General features: G+C 42.7%; 1 protein-coding gene across 1 annotated transcript; it reads right to left on the bottom strand.

Annotated features, from left to right (window-relative positions):
- Positions 1-5,414: 5,414 nt before the first annotated feature.
- LOC125509545 (kinesin-like protein KIN-7K, chloroplastic) lies at positions 5,415-20,011 on the bottom strand. Its single transcript, XM_048674535.1, has 25 exons — positions 19,280-20,011; positions 19,063-19,160; positions 16,964-17,053; positions 16,537-16,589; positions 16,195-16,260; positions 15,420-15,473; positions 14,581-14,640; positions 13,677-13,755; positions 12,999-13,066; positions 12,121-12,177; positions 11,932-12,036; positions 11,536-11,640; positions 11,296-11,403; positions 11,078-11,209; positions 10,734-10,913; positions 10,450-10,614; positions 9,173-9,313; positions 8,650-8,769; positions 8,514-8,564; positions 8,355-8,402; positions 8,117-8,248; positions 7,125-7,805; positions 5,941-6,070; positions 5,760-5,860; positions 5,415-5,669 (listed from the first exon to the last, which is right to left on the bottom strand). Exons 1-24 carry the CDS (start codon positions 19,597-19,599, stop codon positions 5,778-5,780), a joined length of 3,126 nt encoding a protein of 1,041 aa, XP_048530492.1. The 5' UTR covers positions 19,600-20,011; the 3' UTR covers positions 5,415-5,669; positions 5,760-5,777.
- Between the last annotated feature and the right edge of the window lie 1,097 nt (positions 20,012-21,108).

The raw sequence follows: 21,108 nt of genomic DNA, 5'->3' as shown, positions 1-21,108 counted from the left end.
GTACTAGGTGATACCGGCAAAGGGGGGAAACATCCGAAAAAGTATCCCCGGTGTTTCACGTTTTCGGACAGATGAACCGAAGGGGGAAAGTTGCATGTTCGCTATGCTAGGTATGTGTGGAGGACGAACGGGCTGCGTATTCGGATTCGTCTCGTCGTTCTAAGCAACTTTCATGTACAAAGTTTTTTCATCCGACTTACGGTTTAATTTATATGATTTTCTAAAGTTTAATTGAATTTCTGGAATTATTAATATTAAGAAATAATAATAATTAAAAAAGAGATTTGTTAAGTGCACCCAGCAAAGTGCACACAACAATGCACTCTGAGACTAACAGTGGGCCCAGTTGACCAGGTCAACTGCCTAGTCAGTAGGTCAAAGGTCATGGTTGACCAGTCAACAGGGTCTACCTGTCATTGACTCATAGTTACTAGATTTTAATTAAATCTGTTTAATCCATAGGGGACCCACATGTCATACTCTATTGTTAGATTAACAGAGTTTTAGTTTACTAACTGGTCAATTAGGGAGGTGGGTCCTGGTGTCAGCGGGTCAGAGGGGGGGGGGTCATTAGCGAGGTGGGTTAGCGAGGCCGAAGAGGCCCGGCATGCACGGGCGCTGGAAGCGCCGGCGGCCAGAGCCTTCGGCTCGAACGGGTGACGGCGGCAGCTGGGGAGCAGGGACCGGCAGGAGGGGGCCGGCGGCTGCGCAGGGGGCATCGACGGCGGCGGCGCAAGGCAACAGTAGCTGCAGGCGGCGGCGAGGCGAGCGGCGAGCGAGGCGATGCGGGCGCAGCCTGGCGTGGCAGCAGCAGCAAGGTAGAGCAAGCCGCAACAGAAGCAGCGGTAACAGTGCTAGCAAGCGGGGGCGGCGCAGCTAGCGAGCTGCGACCGAAGTAGCGGCGAGGGCCGGCATGCGCGGACGGCAGCAAGGCGGCAGCAGGCGCGGGCGGGCTCGCGGCCAGGGGGCGCGTTGGGCGGCATCGCGGGCAGGAGCGGGCGGAGCGTGCGGGGTGGGCGTGATGCAGGCGGGCGGCGAGCGGCAGGGCCGCAACCGCGGGCGCGGGGTGAGCGGTGGCACGGCCGGCCGGAGCGGCCCTAGGCGGTGACAAGCAGGGGGGCGGCGCTCGCGGCGACGGCCTACAGCGGCAACAGTAAGCAGGCAGCAGCGCGGTAGTGGTGGTGGCCGAAGGCGGCGGGGCGTGCGTGCAGCAGGGCGCGCGGGCGCAGTCAGGAGCTCGCGGAGGGGAGCTCCGGTTATGGCAGTGGTGGTGGCTTATGGCGATGAATCGAGTGGGGAAAGGAGGGGGTCGGACGAGGCTCACCAAGGGGAGGTCAACGGCGAGCTTGAGACGGGTCGGGGGCTTGCCGGAGCGCAGGACGACGACGAGACAGCGGCAGGGGCCAACGGAGCCGAGGTTGAAGAAGGGGACCCGATGCGCCTTTGGTTGGGGTCTTCACGGGAGAGGTTGAGGGTGACGAGGGGGGCTCACGGACAACGTTCGACGCGACGGGGGAGCGCGGTGGCCGCGATGACGACCACGGCTCGGGCAAGTACATTTTTTTAAAGAGAGCGAGCGAGGTAAAGGGGGGAATCGATCTAGGGTTTGTCCATGGGGTCGCGGGGGTGCTCTAATCCACCACGGGGCTCGTTGGATTGCCGACACGGCGCCATCGGTGGCCATGGCGGCCTGGATGGCCGCCACGATCTCTTCTCTGTAGCTAGGTAGGGGAAGAGTGGGGGAGGTGGGCTGGGCCCTACTGTTGCACATAGAGCCCACTAGTGCAGTACTAACTAGGCCCTTTTTATTTTTTTGTCTTATTTCTTTTAGGTGTTATTTTCTAATTATCTTGCATAGTAAAAGGTTCTTGTAAAATGTGAAACTTGTCACATAAATTTGATGCAATACTATGCCCATGCTCCAAAGGGTTCTAGTCAATTTGGATTTAATTCAAAATAGGTTCTGAAATTAAATGGGGCTATTTGGTGCTATTGGTCCATTGTTTAAAAATCCAATGGGCATTTTAAACATCTCCAAAAATGTTTGTTTAATGTAGAAACAAATATGTAGTGAATATTTGCAACCGAGCGAACATTTAGTTTTGCAAGTTGGAGAAATATTATTCTTGACTTTTGTTTTAACTTTTGAATTTGAACTCGGTTTGGATCAAAGTGAGGTTTAGCAAATTAATTGTGATGACATGGCACCATTAGTGTGTCATTACTATAGCTTATTTATCCGGGCGTCACAACGGCTCAACAGGCGACCAAAGTTTTCTATCTACTGTGGGCCTGCCAAACTGATCCAAATCTGAATGGTCGGAGGTCGTTTATGAAGTGCCACCACGTGTTAAACCACCTCCCCCCAATGAAGAGGATTATGAACCTCACATTAACCCAGACACATATGAAGGTGACTTCTTCCAAGAAACACGTCTTTCCAAAAAAACGCTTCAAGAAAGGCTCTACTTCACCCCAGAACATTGAATTAGACAGCGACAGTGAAGCCGACTTCAGCCCTAAGCCGGAACAAGAAGAGCATGAACAAGAAGAGGTTACTGTTGCGGATGACTTGTCAATACTCGACCGATTACGTAAAGGTGGCCTTCCACATGTTGATGCCACTTAACCCGATGAGCACTTCATTCATGATAGTGATGATGATGATGATGCATTTATTGATCCTGGAGCATTTATTGAACCCGATGATCAAGATTATTATTAGGTATTCATTTTTATGTTGTACTTGATTTATAGTTTTACTTGTATGATTGTATGATTTATGTAGTTACTTGTATAATTTTCTTACTTTGTATGATTGTTTGTTATACATAGTGCCATGGTCTTGATATCTGTCCCCGTCGGCCCTCGCCCGGTTTATGATTCAGATGTGGTATATTCTCTTTTATAACTATTTGTTGCATTTCGCATTTATGACAATTATGGCCATCAAGTTGGCATAGAGATATTTTTATCTAGAAGGTATGTGAATCAAAAATTGCAACCGACCCTCCTGTCGAGAAGTTAAATTTAGTTGAGAAAAATGAGTATTTGAAAGAAAAAATGAAAAGAATTGAAGAAGAGAAGATGAAAATGGAGTTGTATGTTGCTGATGTTATCGATGATCACAAGATGAAGATGAATGCAATGCGCTTGAAAATTAAGAAGATTAGAAAATATGCCATTGATAATGAGGCTTGGTATCATTATGCTGTTGGATCAATTGTTACCTTAGTTGCGATCTTGATCACATTTATTGTGATGAGAGTAAGTTTTCTCTAGTGTTTTGCTTAACAAATGACATAGTTAGCTTATTTAGTTCATTTATGACATAAGTAGCTTATTCATTTCAAAAATGGCATAATAACCTTGTTCTCTCATAGATGTCATATATTTAGCTTATTTTTCTCCAAAATGGTTCATGCTTCTTCTTCTTCTAGTCTTCTTCTTATTCTTCTTCTTCTTCTAGTCTTCTTCTCCTCCTTCTTCTAGTCTTCTTCTTCTTCTAACTTTCTTACTCCCATTTTTGCAGGTTTGATTCACTTCATGGAAGCAGCATTGATGGACTACTGGTGTTTAGTTTTTGTTTTCATTTGTATTGATGCACAATGTGAAACTATGTATGTATATATGGATGAACTCCGTGAAACTATGTATGTATTGGATCCTTTAATACCCTATGTATTATTGCATTGATGGGCTGCTAGATGTTTGATACATGGGCTATGTTTGAGGTTGAAACAATATATATCATATATATCTTTTGAAAATGTAGGGATATAACAGAAAACAGAAAAAACAGAAACAATACATGCACTTTGTCGTCCGCCACCGACGGCAAAGTGGTCTTTGCCGTCTGCCACCAACGGCAAAGAGGCCACGTGGTAGCAACCTGTGCAGTCTGGGAGCTGACTCATTTGGTTACTTTGGTTGTGGGACTTTGCCGTCTGCGGCGGGCGGCAAAGGCTGGGGGGGGGGCATGACACATGGCTGACGTCATACAACATGTTTGTCGTCTGCTGGCAGACAACAAATCCTCCCGTTAGCCACCTAACGTGGCTAACGCCGTTTTTTTGCCGTCTGCCACCGACGGCAAAGAACCTCTTTACCGTAACTTTCTTTGCCGGGTAGCTTTGCCATCGGTGGCAGATGGCAAAGAGGCTTGCCGTCCGCTTTTGGGTCCTTTGCCGTCCGCCATGGCAGACAGCAAAGAAGTTGATTCCTGTAGTGAACGGCTATGGTTTCTAAAGTAGTTGGTTCGACCATGTGTCGAGCTCTGCGCATTGGATTAGATCATGGCACCAGTTATAATGTTGCATTGTTTTTTATTGCATTTTATCATCGACTATGGGTCGATAATGGCAATGGAGATTCATCGATTTGCGTGTTGATTGAAGGTTGTATTTTGTGTGGAGTATGGGCTTGGTTGGGGGAGGGGGGGACATATCTGGTGCACCAAGGCAATTGGTACTACCGGTGCACCAAACCCCGTTGCACGTTCAAAAATGTTTTAAAAAAATCCGAAAAAAATTAGTGCATCAACACAACATCAATGTAAGTTGTCACAAAAATTCAAAACAATGCTCAAGATACAAAAATGACAAATTTGACGACAATGTGCTAATGGGCGAAAACTGAAGCCCAACTTGTGTTCTGTACTATTCAATGTCAAAATTGTCATTTTTATATCTCGAGCAATGTTTGGAATATTGATTTTAATTTTTGTCACAATGTACATTGATGTTGTGTCAATGCACTAATTTTTTCCAGATTTTTTCGAACAATTTTGAATGTGCAACAGGCAACCGGTAGCCACATACATCACCGCGCGGGGGGGGGGGGGGGGGGGGTTGATTCATGTATTTAGAAAAGGAGTTCTTGTATTAGGTTTGTGTTCATCGATGATCTTCATGAAAGTGTGCTCCACGTATTTGATAACGATTTTCCAAACTGTTCAAAGGGCAATGCTATACTGGAGGGAAGCGTCTTCAAGAAGCAGCCGATGAACGTTGGGAACTTTCATGATGTAATGGCCAACTCACTTTTGCAAGGTGGTTTTAAATTGTCAGCTCAAACAACAGCATGACGCTTCTAATCAAGGTTCCTCCGCAGGATGTCCCCACGCATCAGATGATGACAGAGGTGCAGGTGATGCAACCTACGAACTAGAGTTCACAGCTCTCGCATGCTGATTTGTGAAACGGTCAGTCAGTGCTGTCTGTGTCCAGATATAATATTTTTCAACCACACTACCGACCGTCTGGAAACAATACTGGGAGATTTCCAAGTCTCAAACTGCCTAAGTGCTCGCTCGGTTAATCCACGTCCTAAACCGAACAAGCATATAAACAACAGAAAAATAATTAACTGCATCAGCTTGAGGATCTCATGTTCATAGTTTACTTCTGAAAGAAAAGAAAAAAATATGTATTGCCACATCAATTTGCTTTACTTGAGGACAATGTTGAGTCACATATCTATACACATTTGTTGAGAAGTCGCTGAACTTCTCAATACAACAAGGAGCCAAGGTAAAGCCATATAGGGAAATCAAACGAATGGCAATACAACATAGAAGGAACATAAAAGTAACCTTCTTTGCTACACAGAAAAAGAAACATATAAGGTTGGTGATTTTACATGGAGAGATTGGGCGCGTCAAAAGTTTCCTGGCAAGCATTTTCATCGGACAATTTCAAACGTTAGAAATTAGGATAGGATCAAAGATACCAACAGGCAAGTGGCGAAGTATTTGGTACCTTAGGCTAACAAGTGATCTATGTGAAGGTAATTATCCTGTCTAAGATTCGTGTGCGGCACAGAGGGCATTCCGAACAGGCAAGTGCGCAAGGCTTGCACACTGAAGAAAAGGCATAACATTAGTAAACATAAACGACAAGGATGTTTAGCACATGAACGCAATTCCCTATCATGACTTACAGCAAAAATGCCGACAAGGAAGCAAAACTGCAGCAGTTGCGGATTCAAAACATACTTTGCAGACATGGGAATTGCCATCTTTATCACTCAGGGGGTCAGTTTCCTTCTCCTTCATCTCTTGAATTTTAGCCTGCATGCAGCAAAACATCAATAATCCAGCAGCCATTCATGATAGAATTTTATTTTAGTACCCAACAGAAGCTCTGCCTCTTCATTAAATGGAGAAAAGAATTAGCCAGTTAATAAGAGAAACCGGCCTAAAACTGAAACAACAGACTCATCCCACTGACTAAACCAGGCCCAAAGCCTACTCCAGCTGCCAGTGCAGCCTTCTATTTCCTCCGTTCCTAAATATAGGTCTTTCTAGAGATTGCATCAGGTGACTACATACGGAGCAAAATGAATGAATCTACACTCTAAAATATGTCTATATACATCCGTATGTGATAGTCCATTTGAAATCTCTAAAAAGACTTATATTTAGGAACGGAGGAAGTACGATGGAATGAGGACATTAGTTTACTTGTGAAATGTAAAAGCTGTTATGTTCAAATCGATCACTTTAGTTGAAGCTGACGATGTAAGTCAATTTAGATTACCACTGCAGGGCATACCTCAAAGGTTTGTACAGGGATCAACAGCTTAGCACGCAAGGGCCTTAGTTACTAACCACTTCCTCTGATTCATAATAATAGCAGTTTACGAAAAACAAAATCATTCAAACATTTTTAGGTTTGACCTTTATAGCATAGAAAGAATTGCACACATCGTCATGAATATGTGCTCATAACATATACTCCCTCCGTCCGGAAATACTTGTCATCAAAATGGATTAAAGGAGATGTATCTAGACGTATTTTAGTTCTAGATACATCCCTTTTCATCCATTTTGATGACAACTATTTTCGGACGGAGGGAGTAGTTGTTTTATTAAAAACAACACTTCTTAAGCAAACTGTGACCAAAATGCTACTTTTAAAGCCATGTGAACGTCCTAGACTACTTAAATTGTGAATCAGAGGGAGTATTTTATACCAAGTCTTACTAATACTACAAAGGCATCACACTTATCCCACAAACTATTTTGATGCATATGAGAATGGTAATGGTACACAAAGTAATGGACATATGTCCACCCCTTCACGAAGACACACCATAACATGAAACGAAAATTATAAACATACCTTGAGACGAACAAGAAGAGGTTCAAATTCTGGACTTCTATATTCTTCTGCAGTCAATGACTTCACAGTATCATCTGACACTTGTTTCTCAACTAAAGCTGCATTTGTGTCACCTTTGTTTTCCTTTGCATCATTAGTTATGTCAGCTAGATTGATAGACCGGTCATCAACGTTTAAATCAGATATGCTGAAAGCCCCTCTCTTCAACTTAGCAACAAGAACCCACATGCCTGCTAGATCATTTTCTAGAGAAAGCTCTTTCTTCTTTGCTTCATCAAACTTCTTCTTGTACTCCTCTTCAAGAAGCTCCTTCTCTGCCAAAGCTGCTTCTAGAGCAGCTTCCCTCTTTTTTCGCGCCAGTAGCTCCATCTTCATATCCTCTAAATCAAGACTCCAGGTCCCAACTTCATCCCTGCCCCTACCTGCTGGGCGCCCCTTTCTAACAGGAACCCTGGAATGTGCCATCTCCTGGGCAATTAATAACTCCTTTGCCTGCCTTGCATTTTGTATCGATAGCTTTGTAACTTCTTCAGCCAAATTCTTAAGCTCAACAGCTGCAGAAGATGCCAATTCTTTTGCATAAGCAGCTTCCTCACTTAATTTGTGGTTCTGATTGATTAGGTCTCGATTTTCTTCAATCACTTCCAGATGCTGGTATTTAAGCTTCTCAGTTTCAACTTCCTGTCAAGATATATTGGCAAAGTTGATTGACTCGTTTAATAAGGGGAAAAAACGTAAACTAATTATGTACAACCAACAAATGAACATATAAATTAGTATTGCATATCCACAAGCTTAAAAAGAGTGCAGCACAAAATTCAGTGCAATGTTCCAGCAAATCATCCACAAATACGTAGTGGGTTTCATACAATATAAGAATATGTCATAGATGCACAATATATCATTATAAACAAAATAAATTAAAGACACAAAAAAGTAGTGCAGAAATCTTGAAAGAAATCTAGTTAAACTGAAGATAAAACGGATTAAACCTTGGACTGAAGTTTAGATTTCAAATCAAGAATCTCCTGGTGTGTGCATTGTTCAGGGGATATGTTGGTTTTCGGTATGAGCTGTGCCTCGAGGCGTAGAACTTTTTCTTGTAAATCATTGATTTCCATACTCTGCAAGTAGCAAAAAAAAAATCATACAACAAATTAAGTATTTCCCACTCGGATATTCTAAACTGAAACTACGCACACATAAAAGGAAGGAAGAAGGAAAGAGAACCTTCTGTTGTAGCTGCTCCTGAAGGACACGATTATCGGCCGATTTTAACTGTCCCAACATATAAGAAGACAATCAGAACTTTTCTAAAATATATCTATACATGTACATTGAAGACACATCAGTTTTGTGGGAAGCACACTGAAAATTTAGTAAGATCACCTCTAAGTCAAAAGCCTTCTCATTGCATTGAGCTGTCAACTTCGTAATAGTCTGTTTCCACAAAATGTATGTTACTACGCAGGGAAGGGGATACACAAATAATTAAGAGGCTTATCTTTATACTAGACAACATTACCTGCTGCATATCCACCATAGAAGCATTAGCAACTGATGCCTCACCGCTTTCCATGATTTTTTGTTCCAGGGCTCGCAGATGCCTCCTCTTTTGCTGGATTTCATGCTCTAAATTCTCTATCTGTTATCAAAAGATACATGCATGAGCATTAGTTACAGTGCAACGCATTGGAACATCATGAAGATATAGAAGATGATACATTCTATCAAAAAGAGTTACAAAACTATCAAAAGAGGATGTTAAGGAGCCATCTATCAGAAGTGGCATATTTAAAATGGAACGGTTAAAGTAAAGGGAGCAAAGCAAGATAAAATATCAAACATGAGCTTTAGAACATATTCAGAATCCTAGAAAAATAGCAGAAGTGTGTAGTGTATGCAACTGTGAAGCACTCCATGTGTCTGTCTTTCAGTAACACGAAGACATATGCTTATTCGTCTGGATACTTATTCAGTAGAACAAGAAGTTGAATATTGAGCAGGAAGTTAAATGTAAAAAATGCTAAGAATGGGATGACACCTACTTGATTCTTTGTCCCTTCAGGGTCTTCTATGGATTGTTCAATTAATCTTTTCAGCGAACTGGTACCAAAAGCAATCTCCCCAGCAAGCATCTTAACTTGCTCAATCAATAGATCCAAATGATCCGATTCCGTGATTCCCACCTGATATACAAAGTACATTAAGCTATAACCAATAATCATTCGTAAATTCAGCACGTTCTCTTTCAAAATCCAGTATAAAATTGATTCTAAAAAAGTATAAAATAACCATTGTACTGTATTGAATGTCTAGCATCAGAGCTACTGAAGCCAGGACCATTGTTAATATAGACTGTTGGATATGCTCCATCAGCCAGTGCAAAATAAAGGTCCACGACAAGTGTCCACTCGGTCCTTGACTCCTCTGTCTGCCCTCCCTTTGCATCTCCTCCTCCTTCCCCTCCTCACTCCTATCGGCTGTCGCTGCCTCTTCCTTTCCCTTCTTCACCAAAGGTCACTGCCTCCACCACACAATGGTGCTGCCTCTGCACTAAACTGTTGTTCCCGCCACAGCCACCTCCTCCATACCTCTTGCTGCTGCCGCCTCCACTCTAGGACTAATTCTAGATGTCCGGTGCTTAGATCTGATTTTGGTATTTGCATTTGGATTTAGGGCATGGCAAATGGACGCTCTCGATCTTAGTTTAGGTTTTCCATTTTCATATGGTAATATCAACTCCTTGCTCTCTCATAGCCTCACTAAATAATTTATTTATTTTCAAGTACAAATAAATGCTTCTAGGAGTATTATCTAACAAAAATACAGATTAATCGATCCATTCTTGCTTTATGGAAATATTGTATCAGCATATCGCAGTATCTGTATCTCAGATGCCTTCTGTTCTGGGAAAGGATAAATAGAGCTCAGCACAAAAATATTCGTGGCAGTGAGAATACAGTCAACTAGAGAACACAACTCCCAGACATGACTTTTCTAAAAAAAAAAAAAAACCCCAGCCATGACTGTTAAGAAACAATGCATGACTGCAATGGGGAATAAGCTGTGACTGTTACACACACTGATTGCACGTAATGTTTTTAGTGGAAAACCAGTAATATGGCCAAATAGGTTTTGGATTTCTAATATTGTAGTTTTCCAAATGTTGTTTTGAGCCAAACAAGTGACAAAGCATATTTTCCACAAGAAGTTGTGCATCAAAAAAATCAAGAACGGCAAGATGATAGCTATAAACCTTAGGATTATGGCATGGGCACATGTCACTGGTTTACTGGTCAATTAAAAAATGTAGAATGCAAACCTGCATTGAATCTTGTCCTGAACCAGCTACTGAAGAAGGATCTCCGCTAGCAGACCTTAGTCCATTGATCTCATCCAACGGGTCAGGCAAAGCAGATGATAAGGTGTCCTTTGATGTACTGTCATTTTGGACTACCGTAGTACTATCTTGGGAAGAGCTTAACTTCTGAAATAGATAGAATTAGTACACCTTCTAAGTTAAAAGAGCATGACTTATAACTTCATAGAATCAAAAACCTTAAATATGGTAACAAATGCAGAATCAGATCAATAATGAGCACCTACATCTTCCTCACTAACAGAATTTTGGCGCTGAAGACGAGACGAATCTGTCAAAGCAGGAATATTGGTCTTCGTGGAAACAAGTATTAACTTGGTCAACCGCTGTATTCTGCTCATCAGAGCAGCTTTGGCATCCTCTTCCTCCTCAAGGCGAGATTGCATTTTTACCTGGCCCTCTTCCAACTAAACAAGGCAAAAGAAGTCATTTTTTAAGCATTTACAACTTAGCAATATGAAATCAATATAAGTATTCATATATAGAACAGGAAAAAATCAAGCATTTGCATAGATGCTTCATAAACCATTGTGCTCCTTAGTTCTATCTGGCAAAAGCAAATGAAGCAGACCTGTTGCCGTAAAATCATTATTTCTTCCTGACTAGCACCCCCAAGCATTCCTCTCCTAAACTCATCAAGCTCTTGCTTTAGAGACGATATTTCTCTCTGATACTTCTTGATCAAAGACTTCTCATCAACTAACTGCACAGAGAAAATAATGAAATGTTCATTAATTATTCAAGTAATGGTGCCACGGGAAGTAAGAATCGCATGCTGAGAACATTTACCCGGTTACGAGAGGCATAAATTTCAACACGCTTTGCTCTGCTTGCAAATTTCAATGTATTATGGGTTTCCTCCATGTTACTCGATGCTGGCGTAATTGTGCAAATTAGCTGCATAAAGAAGTCAGTATGTCAGCTGGATAATTGAAAATAAAGTTTCACTACACGCTGCAAAGATAGCCTCCACCAGCACATGTAGTGAGTTCCAAAGCAGGAAGCTCTAAAGAACGGGTAGATACTTACTGAGACGTGACCATGGCCACTCAGTGATGACTGCAGCAGACGAGTCAACTTAGAATCTCGATAGGGTATATGTGTTGCTCTCCCTTCACTGAGCTTCCCGATAACCTTTGAATTAGGAAGTTAAGTTCAGAATTAATCAGTGATTACATTAAGGATACCAGAAACATAAGTGGCCCTGAAGTAGAGGTTGCTTAGAATAAATGTACAAAATATGTTGCCACATTCAACAGCTCCAACTAATTACCAGATGATGTCCAATATAAATATAAGTTCAGGTGTGCTCCCTGAAGTTCTAAAACAGGATCTTAACAAGATGTGTTTCAAGTTGAAATTTACGACAATAGACATAAAACGAAAACCCTGAGTTGTGACAGGTAATTAGAAACAAAAGCTTACTGTTCCGAGAGTTAAAAGACTCTTGTTAATATAAGATCCTTCCCTTCTTCTTAACCCCGTAGTCTCTGTCTTAGAACTCTCTGAGCCAGCTAGATCAATCAAATTCTATAGAGAAGAAGCATTAAAAAGTAAGACTAGAAAGCGTAACGGTTGAAAAATGTAATCTTGTTTATGGGTAAAACAACATACAAGCTGTGAGTACATGGCTCCATCGTACTCGTCACCACGATCACTGCTTTCAATCATCTGCAGAAGAGCGCACAAATATTATAGACCCAAATAAATAAATACAACATATCACATGTGAGATTCAGAAACATGATGCATCATTATCAAGAAACTCAATAGCATCCGCCATACAAGAACAATAAGGCAATATTCATAAATAAATTGATTAAGTTCTTCACTCTGCAACTCCTGGAAACTAATTTGGAAAAGCTGGGCGCCACCGCGGGTTAAGTTCTTCCACTTGCTGGCTAACCAGGATCGCTGCTGGACAGCCGACAGGCTCGCCCGCCGCGGCCTGCAGCACCACCCCCGCTGCCTACTATGCGATCAGACCCCGGAAACTATGCGACACCTCTTGTTGGACTGCACCTTCGCCCGGCAAACCTGACATGAGATACTGACTTGGCTAGGAGTTCAGATACCTACACCAAACCATGAGGCAACGCTAATGGACTGGTGCTGCGCGGAACACAAGGAGCAACAACGCTGCAGCGCAAAGCGCTGGCATCTGTCACCCTCCTCGTGCCTTGGATGATCTGGAAGCGCATGAACGAGTGTGTCTTCGACAATGCCAGCCCTTCAATTGCTACACTTGTAGGCAGGATCAAGGACGAAGCTTCTTCTTGGGCGACGGCCGGCGCTCTAGGACTTAGAACTGTCTTCCCCTCTACCTGGGATGTCCACTGACTTCCTCCCATCTATCTGTAACCCTTGCCTCCTAGGAGGATTGTACCATACTTCTACCTTTTCAATGAAATGAAATGCAAAGGTCTTTTGCGTTTTCTCGAGAAAAAAATTTGATTAAATGCCTTAAATACTGATGGAATTTCTGAGCTCACCATAGTGAAAATAGTATGACTTCGGCTGCTAAATAAGTTGAAGTTGTTTGAACCAACATGCCGATGCTCTGTCATTTGAAGTAGTATTAGTTTGACTCTAATAAGACTACAATTATATAGTAGGTCATGAATTAAAATATCACCAAAACAGAAAAAACTGTGAAACACTCAGGTAAGACAAAAAGTGTGAGTAATTCAGAAATTAGCACCAAAATTGAGTTAGCAAACTGAATAATTACAACTGTGAGTAAAATCATATATTGTCTAGAAATAATATTCGCAAGCTAAAGTATCTATGAATTAATCATATTGTGATTGGGAATATAAGAGAGACCAGCGTTGAGAATAGATTATAGGAGAGAAGTCAATGGACAATAGTAGTCTTGATAATATGCAGCATAACTGATTGAGAGACAACAATTTCTCGCAGACTGAGAAACTGCTGATCCGTTAAACAAAAGCAATCATAGGAAATGAGTGGCTAGTTATTGGTTCTACATGAGAAGAAAATCATACAGTTCACAAGCAGACTAATGCATTGTAGAGAGATACTGCATGGCTAATAGCACATGTCTCACAGAAACAACACCTTCCTGGTGCATATCCATGCCAATCGGTGACCCCTACCATCTAGCCAGTAACACTCTAGTAGTAGGGAAAGCAATATATTATTATCACCTTCGCCAGCAGCTATGAAAGAGAGAGCATGTCCTGGAGAAAGTACAACTTCTTCTTTTATTCCTTCTACATATGTTCCCTGTAGCAGAAGGAAGAAGATCAGCGGAAGCTCAAAACTAGAGGTATCACTGCAGTAGATAAAGGCATGAAGCTACATTGGCGTTATTGCATATAACACAGCTTGCATTGTATATGAACAAGGAAAAAACAACACTGAGTCACTGACTACACAAACAAGATCTACATGTCAATCACTCTCAGAGCCAAATGGCACTCCAGGCATAGTTTACGTGCTCACTTGACATGTAACAATTTCATTACCAAAAGAAGGCCACAAAAACTGCTTGTCATTTTGTTAACTTGCAAATCAAATAGATGGCATTCTGCTGGAACCATTAATCTAGTCATCATTTCATGAGGAAACAACAAGGTTTAAAGAAAGATAATGTGTAGCAAGTACGAGCAATACCATATCAAACCCATGAAAGCTAAACTAACAATATTACAATATCTTCACAGTTTGTTAACTGGATGGAATGATGTCCAGAACTTTAAAAACAAAACAAGATAAAAAGAGGGGCAGAAAGATAATGTGTAGCAAGTAAGAGTAATATCCATATCAAACCCATGAAAGCTAAACTATCAATATTACAATATCTTCACAGTTTGTTAACTGGATGGAATGATACCAGAACTTTAAAAACGAAACAAGGTAAAAAGAGGGGCAAAACGAAAAGCAGATTCATACTAGCGAGAATAACAGCAAAAAACTAAGAAAATAAGTACCAAAAATGTACTCAAAATTAGGTTTCAGGAGGAGATGCAAAACAATTAAATACAGAATTACAGCACAGATACAGAAGCAAGACAATAAACATAGTGTAACAACTGTAGGGGATTAAACCTGTGCATCCTCCCTCACACGCAGATTTTGTCCAGTAGGATCAAGCAGATCATTTATCACCTGCAATAAAATGTACAGATTTAAACCATCCAGATAGTACTAGATGAAAGTGCATTCTGGATACAGATAATCTGCGATGGAGTGTGACTTGTACTCCCTCTGTAAAGAAATATAAAAGCGTTTAGATCACTATTTTAGTGATCTAAACACTCTTATATTTCTTTACGGAGGGAGTAACTTTTAACTTGATCTTCATGAAAGGCAAGGAGCTCAATAATCAATATATGGAAATCATAGTATCACTCAGACAGTATTTCTATAGCACAAGATTGGAGGGATATATGACAATCACCAACTGGCATGGGTGTGGCTCATGCAAGCTGCACCCACACCAAGAATAGTTAAGACCTAAGATTAGATATTTCCCTAAATAAGAGACTAATCAAGACTAAATAAGAGACTAATCTTTAGTGGATTAATCTCTGTAGATCTTTTGACTTTGTTCAAACAAAGGCCAGCCATATATGAGGAGGTAGGCACATCCACACATCTACCATCAGGAACGTGAAGTCCAACCAACAAAAATAAGTGCTGAGAGCATGCAGCAAAACAAAAAAGGGAAATATGAGGATAATTAATGGGAGCACACTCTAGGTAGGGAAATGACCAGGAAATATTTTGCGAATGGTCAGACAAGTCAGTATTTATATTAATTTATTACAAAGAGAAAAGGCACAGCACACAAGGATCAACTGTTACTTGAGTAACGCTGTTGGACTATTCAAGAAAGGGATAAATGCAGTGACTTTGGAGAAATTTACGAAAAGGAGATACCATACCTCATTATAGATTTCCAGGTATGATACACGTAGCAAAAATTCCCTTCCAGGAGTCTGTTGGTCAAGATATGCAAATCAAGGGTTCAAGTTCAGTATAACCAGAAAAAATGACAAAATATTCAATAGATATGAGCAGCAAAGAGTAAACAGTAGAGTTGATAAAGAACACGATTGACAACAAAACAGAACGTGCAAGTTTTGTATATAGGTTTGAGTATGTCATCGTGGCCACAACTGAAGTTGTCAGCCTTCCCTCTCAGCCTCTCAATGCTCTTCAGTTAATCAAATAAATAAGATTGTTTTATTTGTTCGCTAAGTGAGTGAGGAAATCCTTGTGTAAAAACCAACAAAAGAACTCTCCAAACTCATAAGTCCACTTTCCAGGCAGTTTATCTTCAACAAAGAGCTACCACACAGTTATACAGACTCAGTCTTAACTCTTAACTCTTAATGCTCTGTTGTTTGGAAATTCAGATTATTGTGGTCAGCTGAGTTTGGATATAACAGATCATGTTTGCATGACATGCATAAACATGGGCTGCTTTTGGTGATACAGTGTTCGAAATTATATTAAGTGTTTATCTAAACGATGCTTTGTGGCTAGTAATGACTAGGAAGACATAGGTACAGATTTACGAGGTGATTAACTAGTCACCAAAGTAAAGTGTTCCTTCATTAAAAAATATAAAACAAATCCATTGGTGCAGTTAAACATATTTACAGTGTGGAGTTTAAATGTTATATTGCTATGTAACTCAAGCACTTGCTGTCATACCTCTTGTATTAAGCTGAAGACATCCTTGATGGCTAATGGGATTATTCCAGGACAATTCTGGTCACCCTGCGGAAGATTGGGGAACAAATGAATAGGCAGTATAAATATTAGTCTTGTCTTCACAAATCACAAATGGGCTTGTATCCAACAATATTATTTGCGAAAAATGGATATAGCACAATCATAATTGTTACCACGTGAAGTAGCAGGTGCAGAAAATCGATTGGAACAACAGAATTGAACTGAAAGGAATGTGCTAAAGGGAAGACCCTTCAAAGAATAATATCTTGCTGCTATTCTACCTGTGTTTTGGTCTTATTTCTGTAGAAAATAAGAACTTACATGCATTGTGTGGGTTTTCCCACTGCTTGTGACACCATAGGCAAAAACTGTCCCTACAAGTTAGTACAAAGATGTGTTCAGAGATCAGTGACTATGATAAGCTAACAATTCACCATACAAGGTAAAATATGAATTATGTAAGAATAGATGCCATTACAGCAATAGCCCTCATAAAATATTGAAGCATTGAAGAAAACGATATGGACAATAAGAGTAAATTAGGTATCAAAGGAAACATGATGAGAAGGTAGAGATTGGATATCTCATAATGCACTGTGCAGTCACGACAGTAACATTACATATGGGCATAGAGTGAAGGTGGACAGATAAAAGTCTCTGTGGCTGTTGAATTACATATGACATTATAATTATATCAAAAATCAAAATAAAATGTGTAGAGTAACCTAAATAAATGAAAGTGGCATACCATTTATGCCCTCCATAGCACCTTTCACAACAGGCCGAGCAGCAACATCATAGACAGCCTCTGTAGCTGTTGAAGGCCCAAAAACTCTATCTAAACAAAGAAACAAAGTGGAGAAAAGAGATTAATTATCATGTAGAAATCAAGGTGACATAATATGTTGATTTATCTTAGTTGGTTCGCCAGTTTTAAATTCAGCTATATTGATTTGCTGTGACCAATAACGTTTTATCACAGTAAGGGAAAGAATCAGGATAACTGTTTAGAAACTACCCCCTCCATCCCATAATTTAAGATGTTATTAACTTATTACAACCAATATATGAGTACATTGGCTGTAATAACATCTTATAATAGGGGACGGAGGGAGTAAATGCCATTAAGTTTGCTGTGAAACAATTTTCTGGGTCTTTTTTCAGCACATGTGTCCGATTTCTATTGATAAAGATCACAGCACAGGGCATCAGCATCATCCATGTCCTACGATCAACGTCCATGGAGAATATCAGACATTCCAGAGAACTACATAAAGACCTTGTTGGTATCTATATTCTAATGCATCTCAACAGTGAACCACAGTTCTTGAATTTGCAAATGGATACCTTCAGACCAAATTTTGAATATATCTACATCTCAGGAGGCGAAAACTAAAATGAACAAAACCCTGCGTAAGTATGAACACTAAAACACAGGACCCCCCCCCCCCTCCACATGTCCATACCCCGCATATCAAAGGTGATCAAACCCATCTGTGTATATTTATATGAAGCCACGAATCATGCCACAAACTTCAATGAAACTTCAGGGATCTCAGCACTTCCCAACATCTCAGAGGAAACAGCATCCTTGCCTCTGGATAAGCTTTGTTATGGTTTCATGCCCGCATTGGACACTCTTGCGAGCAAAAGAAGGATCTCATAAACTGTATCTATATCATAGGCTTCGTAGGCTATGTGTGAATGTGAAGTACGCCCATCTTCAGTCTAGATTTCAAAACGCCCTTCTAAATCATAGGCTTCATAGGCTATGTGTAAATGTGTGGGCATAAGACTGTCTTATCACTGTGCCTTTTAATAACATAGATCAGATAATATCATAATGCACTCCATACTATTCATTGTACTTAACAAATAAGTACAAAAGAAGGATAAGTCAAAATATCCATATGCATATACATTATATAATACACAAGTAGTGAAATCATACAGTGAGAATTGGAACTTCTCTCTCAGGTATATATAATGTAGAATCGGCAAAAATTATCCACGCCCAAAAAGCCACAAACTGATGATATATATGTTCTTAACTACTCCAGGTATCTGGCTGGCATGTGCCCATTCTCAAATTACCAGCCAACACCAATGTTTCCCTTCACAAATATTCTGTATCCATAGCTTGAACAAGCTTTCAAACATCCACTGGTCATGGAGAACAAATTGGGCCATGAGACCTGTACTAGCATTGCCTATGTAAACCGTAGATCTCACTGTTAAGTCATCTGAAATTCTTAATTGAAATTCACAGCATACTTAGTGAGGGCAATTGAGAGCAAACAGTCTTCTGCAATCTCCATAAAAACAGTCTTCACGGCATACTGACGTCAATCTCGTGAAAAATTACTAGCTGTCGACTAAACAATATCAGCTGCCTCTTAAGAAATGTGAACCAGGACTAAAATTTTCAGTTCATCCTCCCTTGTCTTGGCTCTTATGAATTCTGTCAGCCCACAATACTAGCCGCCTCCGTGCTAATTTCAGTAGTGCCTCACTTATGGTGTAAAACGTGTGTGTGACTATGTATAAACATGCATATATATGTATATGTATATATATATATATATATATATATATATATATATCAGTTAAAGTGTGCATGTGACTATGTGTAAACATGCATATTTCACCAATGTACCCTGGAGAAAGAATTGCATTCAATAGCCGAACCGATATCATCCTCAAAATTTGCATGAAGAATCCAAGCCCCCAAATCACAGATAGCTCACAACTACTAGTCAGGTACCTAACTTGCCAAATCACCAATCCCACAACCTACATTGCCAAATCCCAAATAAACCGACGGAGCAACAAAGCGTAGCTGCTTACCATAACCATAAGCCGATGGCTGGACGTAGTCACACCGCACAAGCCGATCCCCGTCGGGATACCACGTGATCTCGTCGCCGCGCTGGATCTCCCGTTCGCTGCAACCACATCGAATCCAGCTCAAATCAGTCGGAATACTGGCGACCGCGCCCCGGCACAAGCCCATGGCAACAGCGCCCGCAGGCAGATCCCCGCAGCCCCCCTCCCAGATCCCCACCTGAGTGGCCGGAAGCGGATGGTGACGGAGATGCTGTCGCCTGATCGGGAGGTGTCCTCAATGACGAGCTCGTCCGCGCTAGGGAACGGCACCGGAGCAGGAGGCGGCGGCGGGGCGGGGGCGGACCGGCGCCCGGGGGTGGTGGACCTGGAGCCCCCGCCGCCGCCGTACGAGGAGACGGAGGAGGAGGAGCGGGGGATGAGCCGCCCGGCCATGTAGGAGCTGGAGGAGGAGGAGGAGGTCGGCGGGCGGCGGCTCCCCGCGGAGAAGGGCGAGCTGCTCCGCCTCGACGAGGACGACGAGGACGGCCGCGACGACATCGCGGATCTCGCACGCACGCACGCACGCGGCGGTGGGGCGCGGCGCGGCGCGGGACGGGGGGGAGCGAGGCGGAGGTGGGGGGAAGGTATCCGAAGGTCAGAGGCTTCACATGGCCTGCTCCATTCAATCCAAAAGAGAAGGGAGGCCGCTGCGTCGCGGGATTTTAAAAGCGAGACGCCACGCCGCAGAAGAAGCAGCAGAAGCAGCACGGGAGGAAGGAGGAGGCGGAGGAGGCTGCACTGCTACTACCCCTTGCTCGACGCAGGAGCGTAGGTGGGGACCACGTTGACCACGTGGCGGCGCAGTTACACTGAGCTGCCGGGGTAGTACGCCCGCGCGGCCCACCCGTCGGTCGGCGGCGGTGATTTGAAATGGGGAGGACGGTGAGCCGGGTTGCGTGTGGCGGGCGGGAATAACTGCGGCGTGTTTCGCTTTCTGCGGGAGTTTTTATTGCTCTCGGGGTCGGGGTCTCGGGGAGGGGCCAGGGCCCAGGGGAAAGGGAAGCGGGGGCCGGGGGGAGGAGGGAAGAAGGCAGCGGGCGTGAGGTGGGGAAAAAAAAACTGAGGTGCGGTGGTGAAACGGGTGGTGGCAGCGTGCGGCTTTCCTGGAGGCGCACGCGATCTGCTGCCACTGCGGCAACTGAGCGCTGACGCTGGGGAGCTGGTTGGTGTGGTGTGGTCACCAGCTTTGCTTGGTCTGTTGTTATTGGGTTTTTTTTCTTTTGCCGGGATCCTTTGGACTTTTTAAAACCCGAGGTTTTGTTGTTCTCGAGATGGGATTTGAAATACGAATTTGAACCTACAAAAGAGATCGCCGCTCGTCTGAAGTACCGACTACCGAATGTTTGGCACAAAAGCTAGAAACATGAAGACTTCAGAATTTTGAACTTTGCGGGCAAACGTCTCATTTACCGTTGGATTGAGGCATGAATCTTGAGCATGGGAGATCAGCCACGACACCAAATAAATTTGTTCGTTCATGAAAAAAGACAAACGCCGCAAACACCCCCACTCCCCTGTCTTCCTAGGGTTTTTTTCTCTTTCCCTGCTCCTCCATTCCCCCCGCATCGTGGCGAGATGAGCAGATCAGACGGATCCCGAGCAGTTCTCCGAAGTGGGTGGTGGCGCACGTCATGGCTCAACTCCAGGGACACGCAATGCGGGCGAGGAGATGCTCGCTCGCGCACTTTTGATGTGTGGCATGTTGCACAGTGACAATGGGGTGGGGGCGAGGGCGGCAGCGGATTCCAGCGGTGTGGTGTTGCGCCGCGTCTGATGTCGGGGAACGCAACAGAGGTCGGTGGCATGGTGTGTGGATATGGTAGTCCGAGGAAAAGAGGTTGCTCGCGGGGAGCTGTGCCGCGAATTGACGCGTGAGGTGCGACGACGGTGTGGCGGCGTTGAGTAGAGGATGGCGGCACAGGGTGCGTGTTGGGATCTACGGTAGGGTGCGTCAACTGCAAATTGAAAATTCCTACCCGCAGAACATCCAGGAACACGCTACATGAG

Source organism: Triticum urartu, chromosome 1 (genome assembly GCF_003073215.2).
Source record: "Triticum urartu cultivar G1812 chromosome 1, Tu2.1, whole genome shotgun sequence".
Classification (NCBI taxonomy): Eukaryota; Viridiplantae; Streptophyta; class Magnoliopsida; order Poales; family Poaceae; genus Triticum; species Triticum urartu.
Note: the sequence above shows the minus strand (reverse complement) of the source record. Positions and strands in the feature narration are given on the sequence as shown.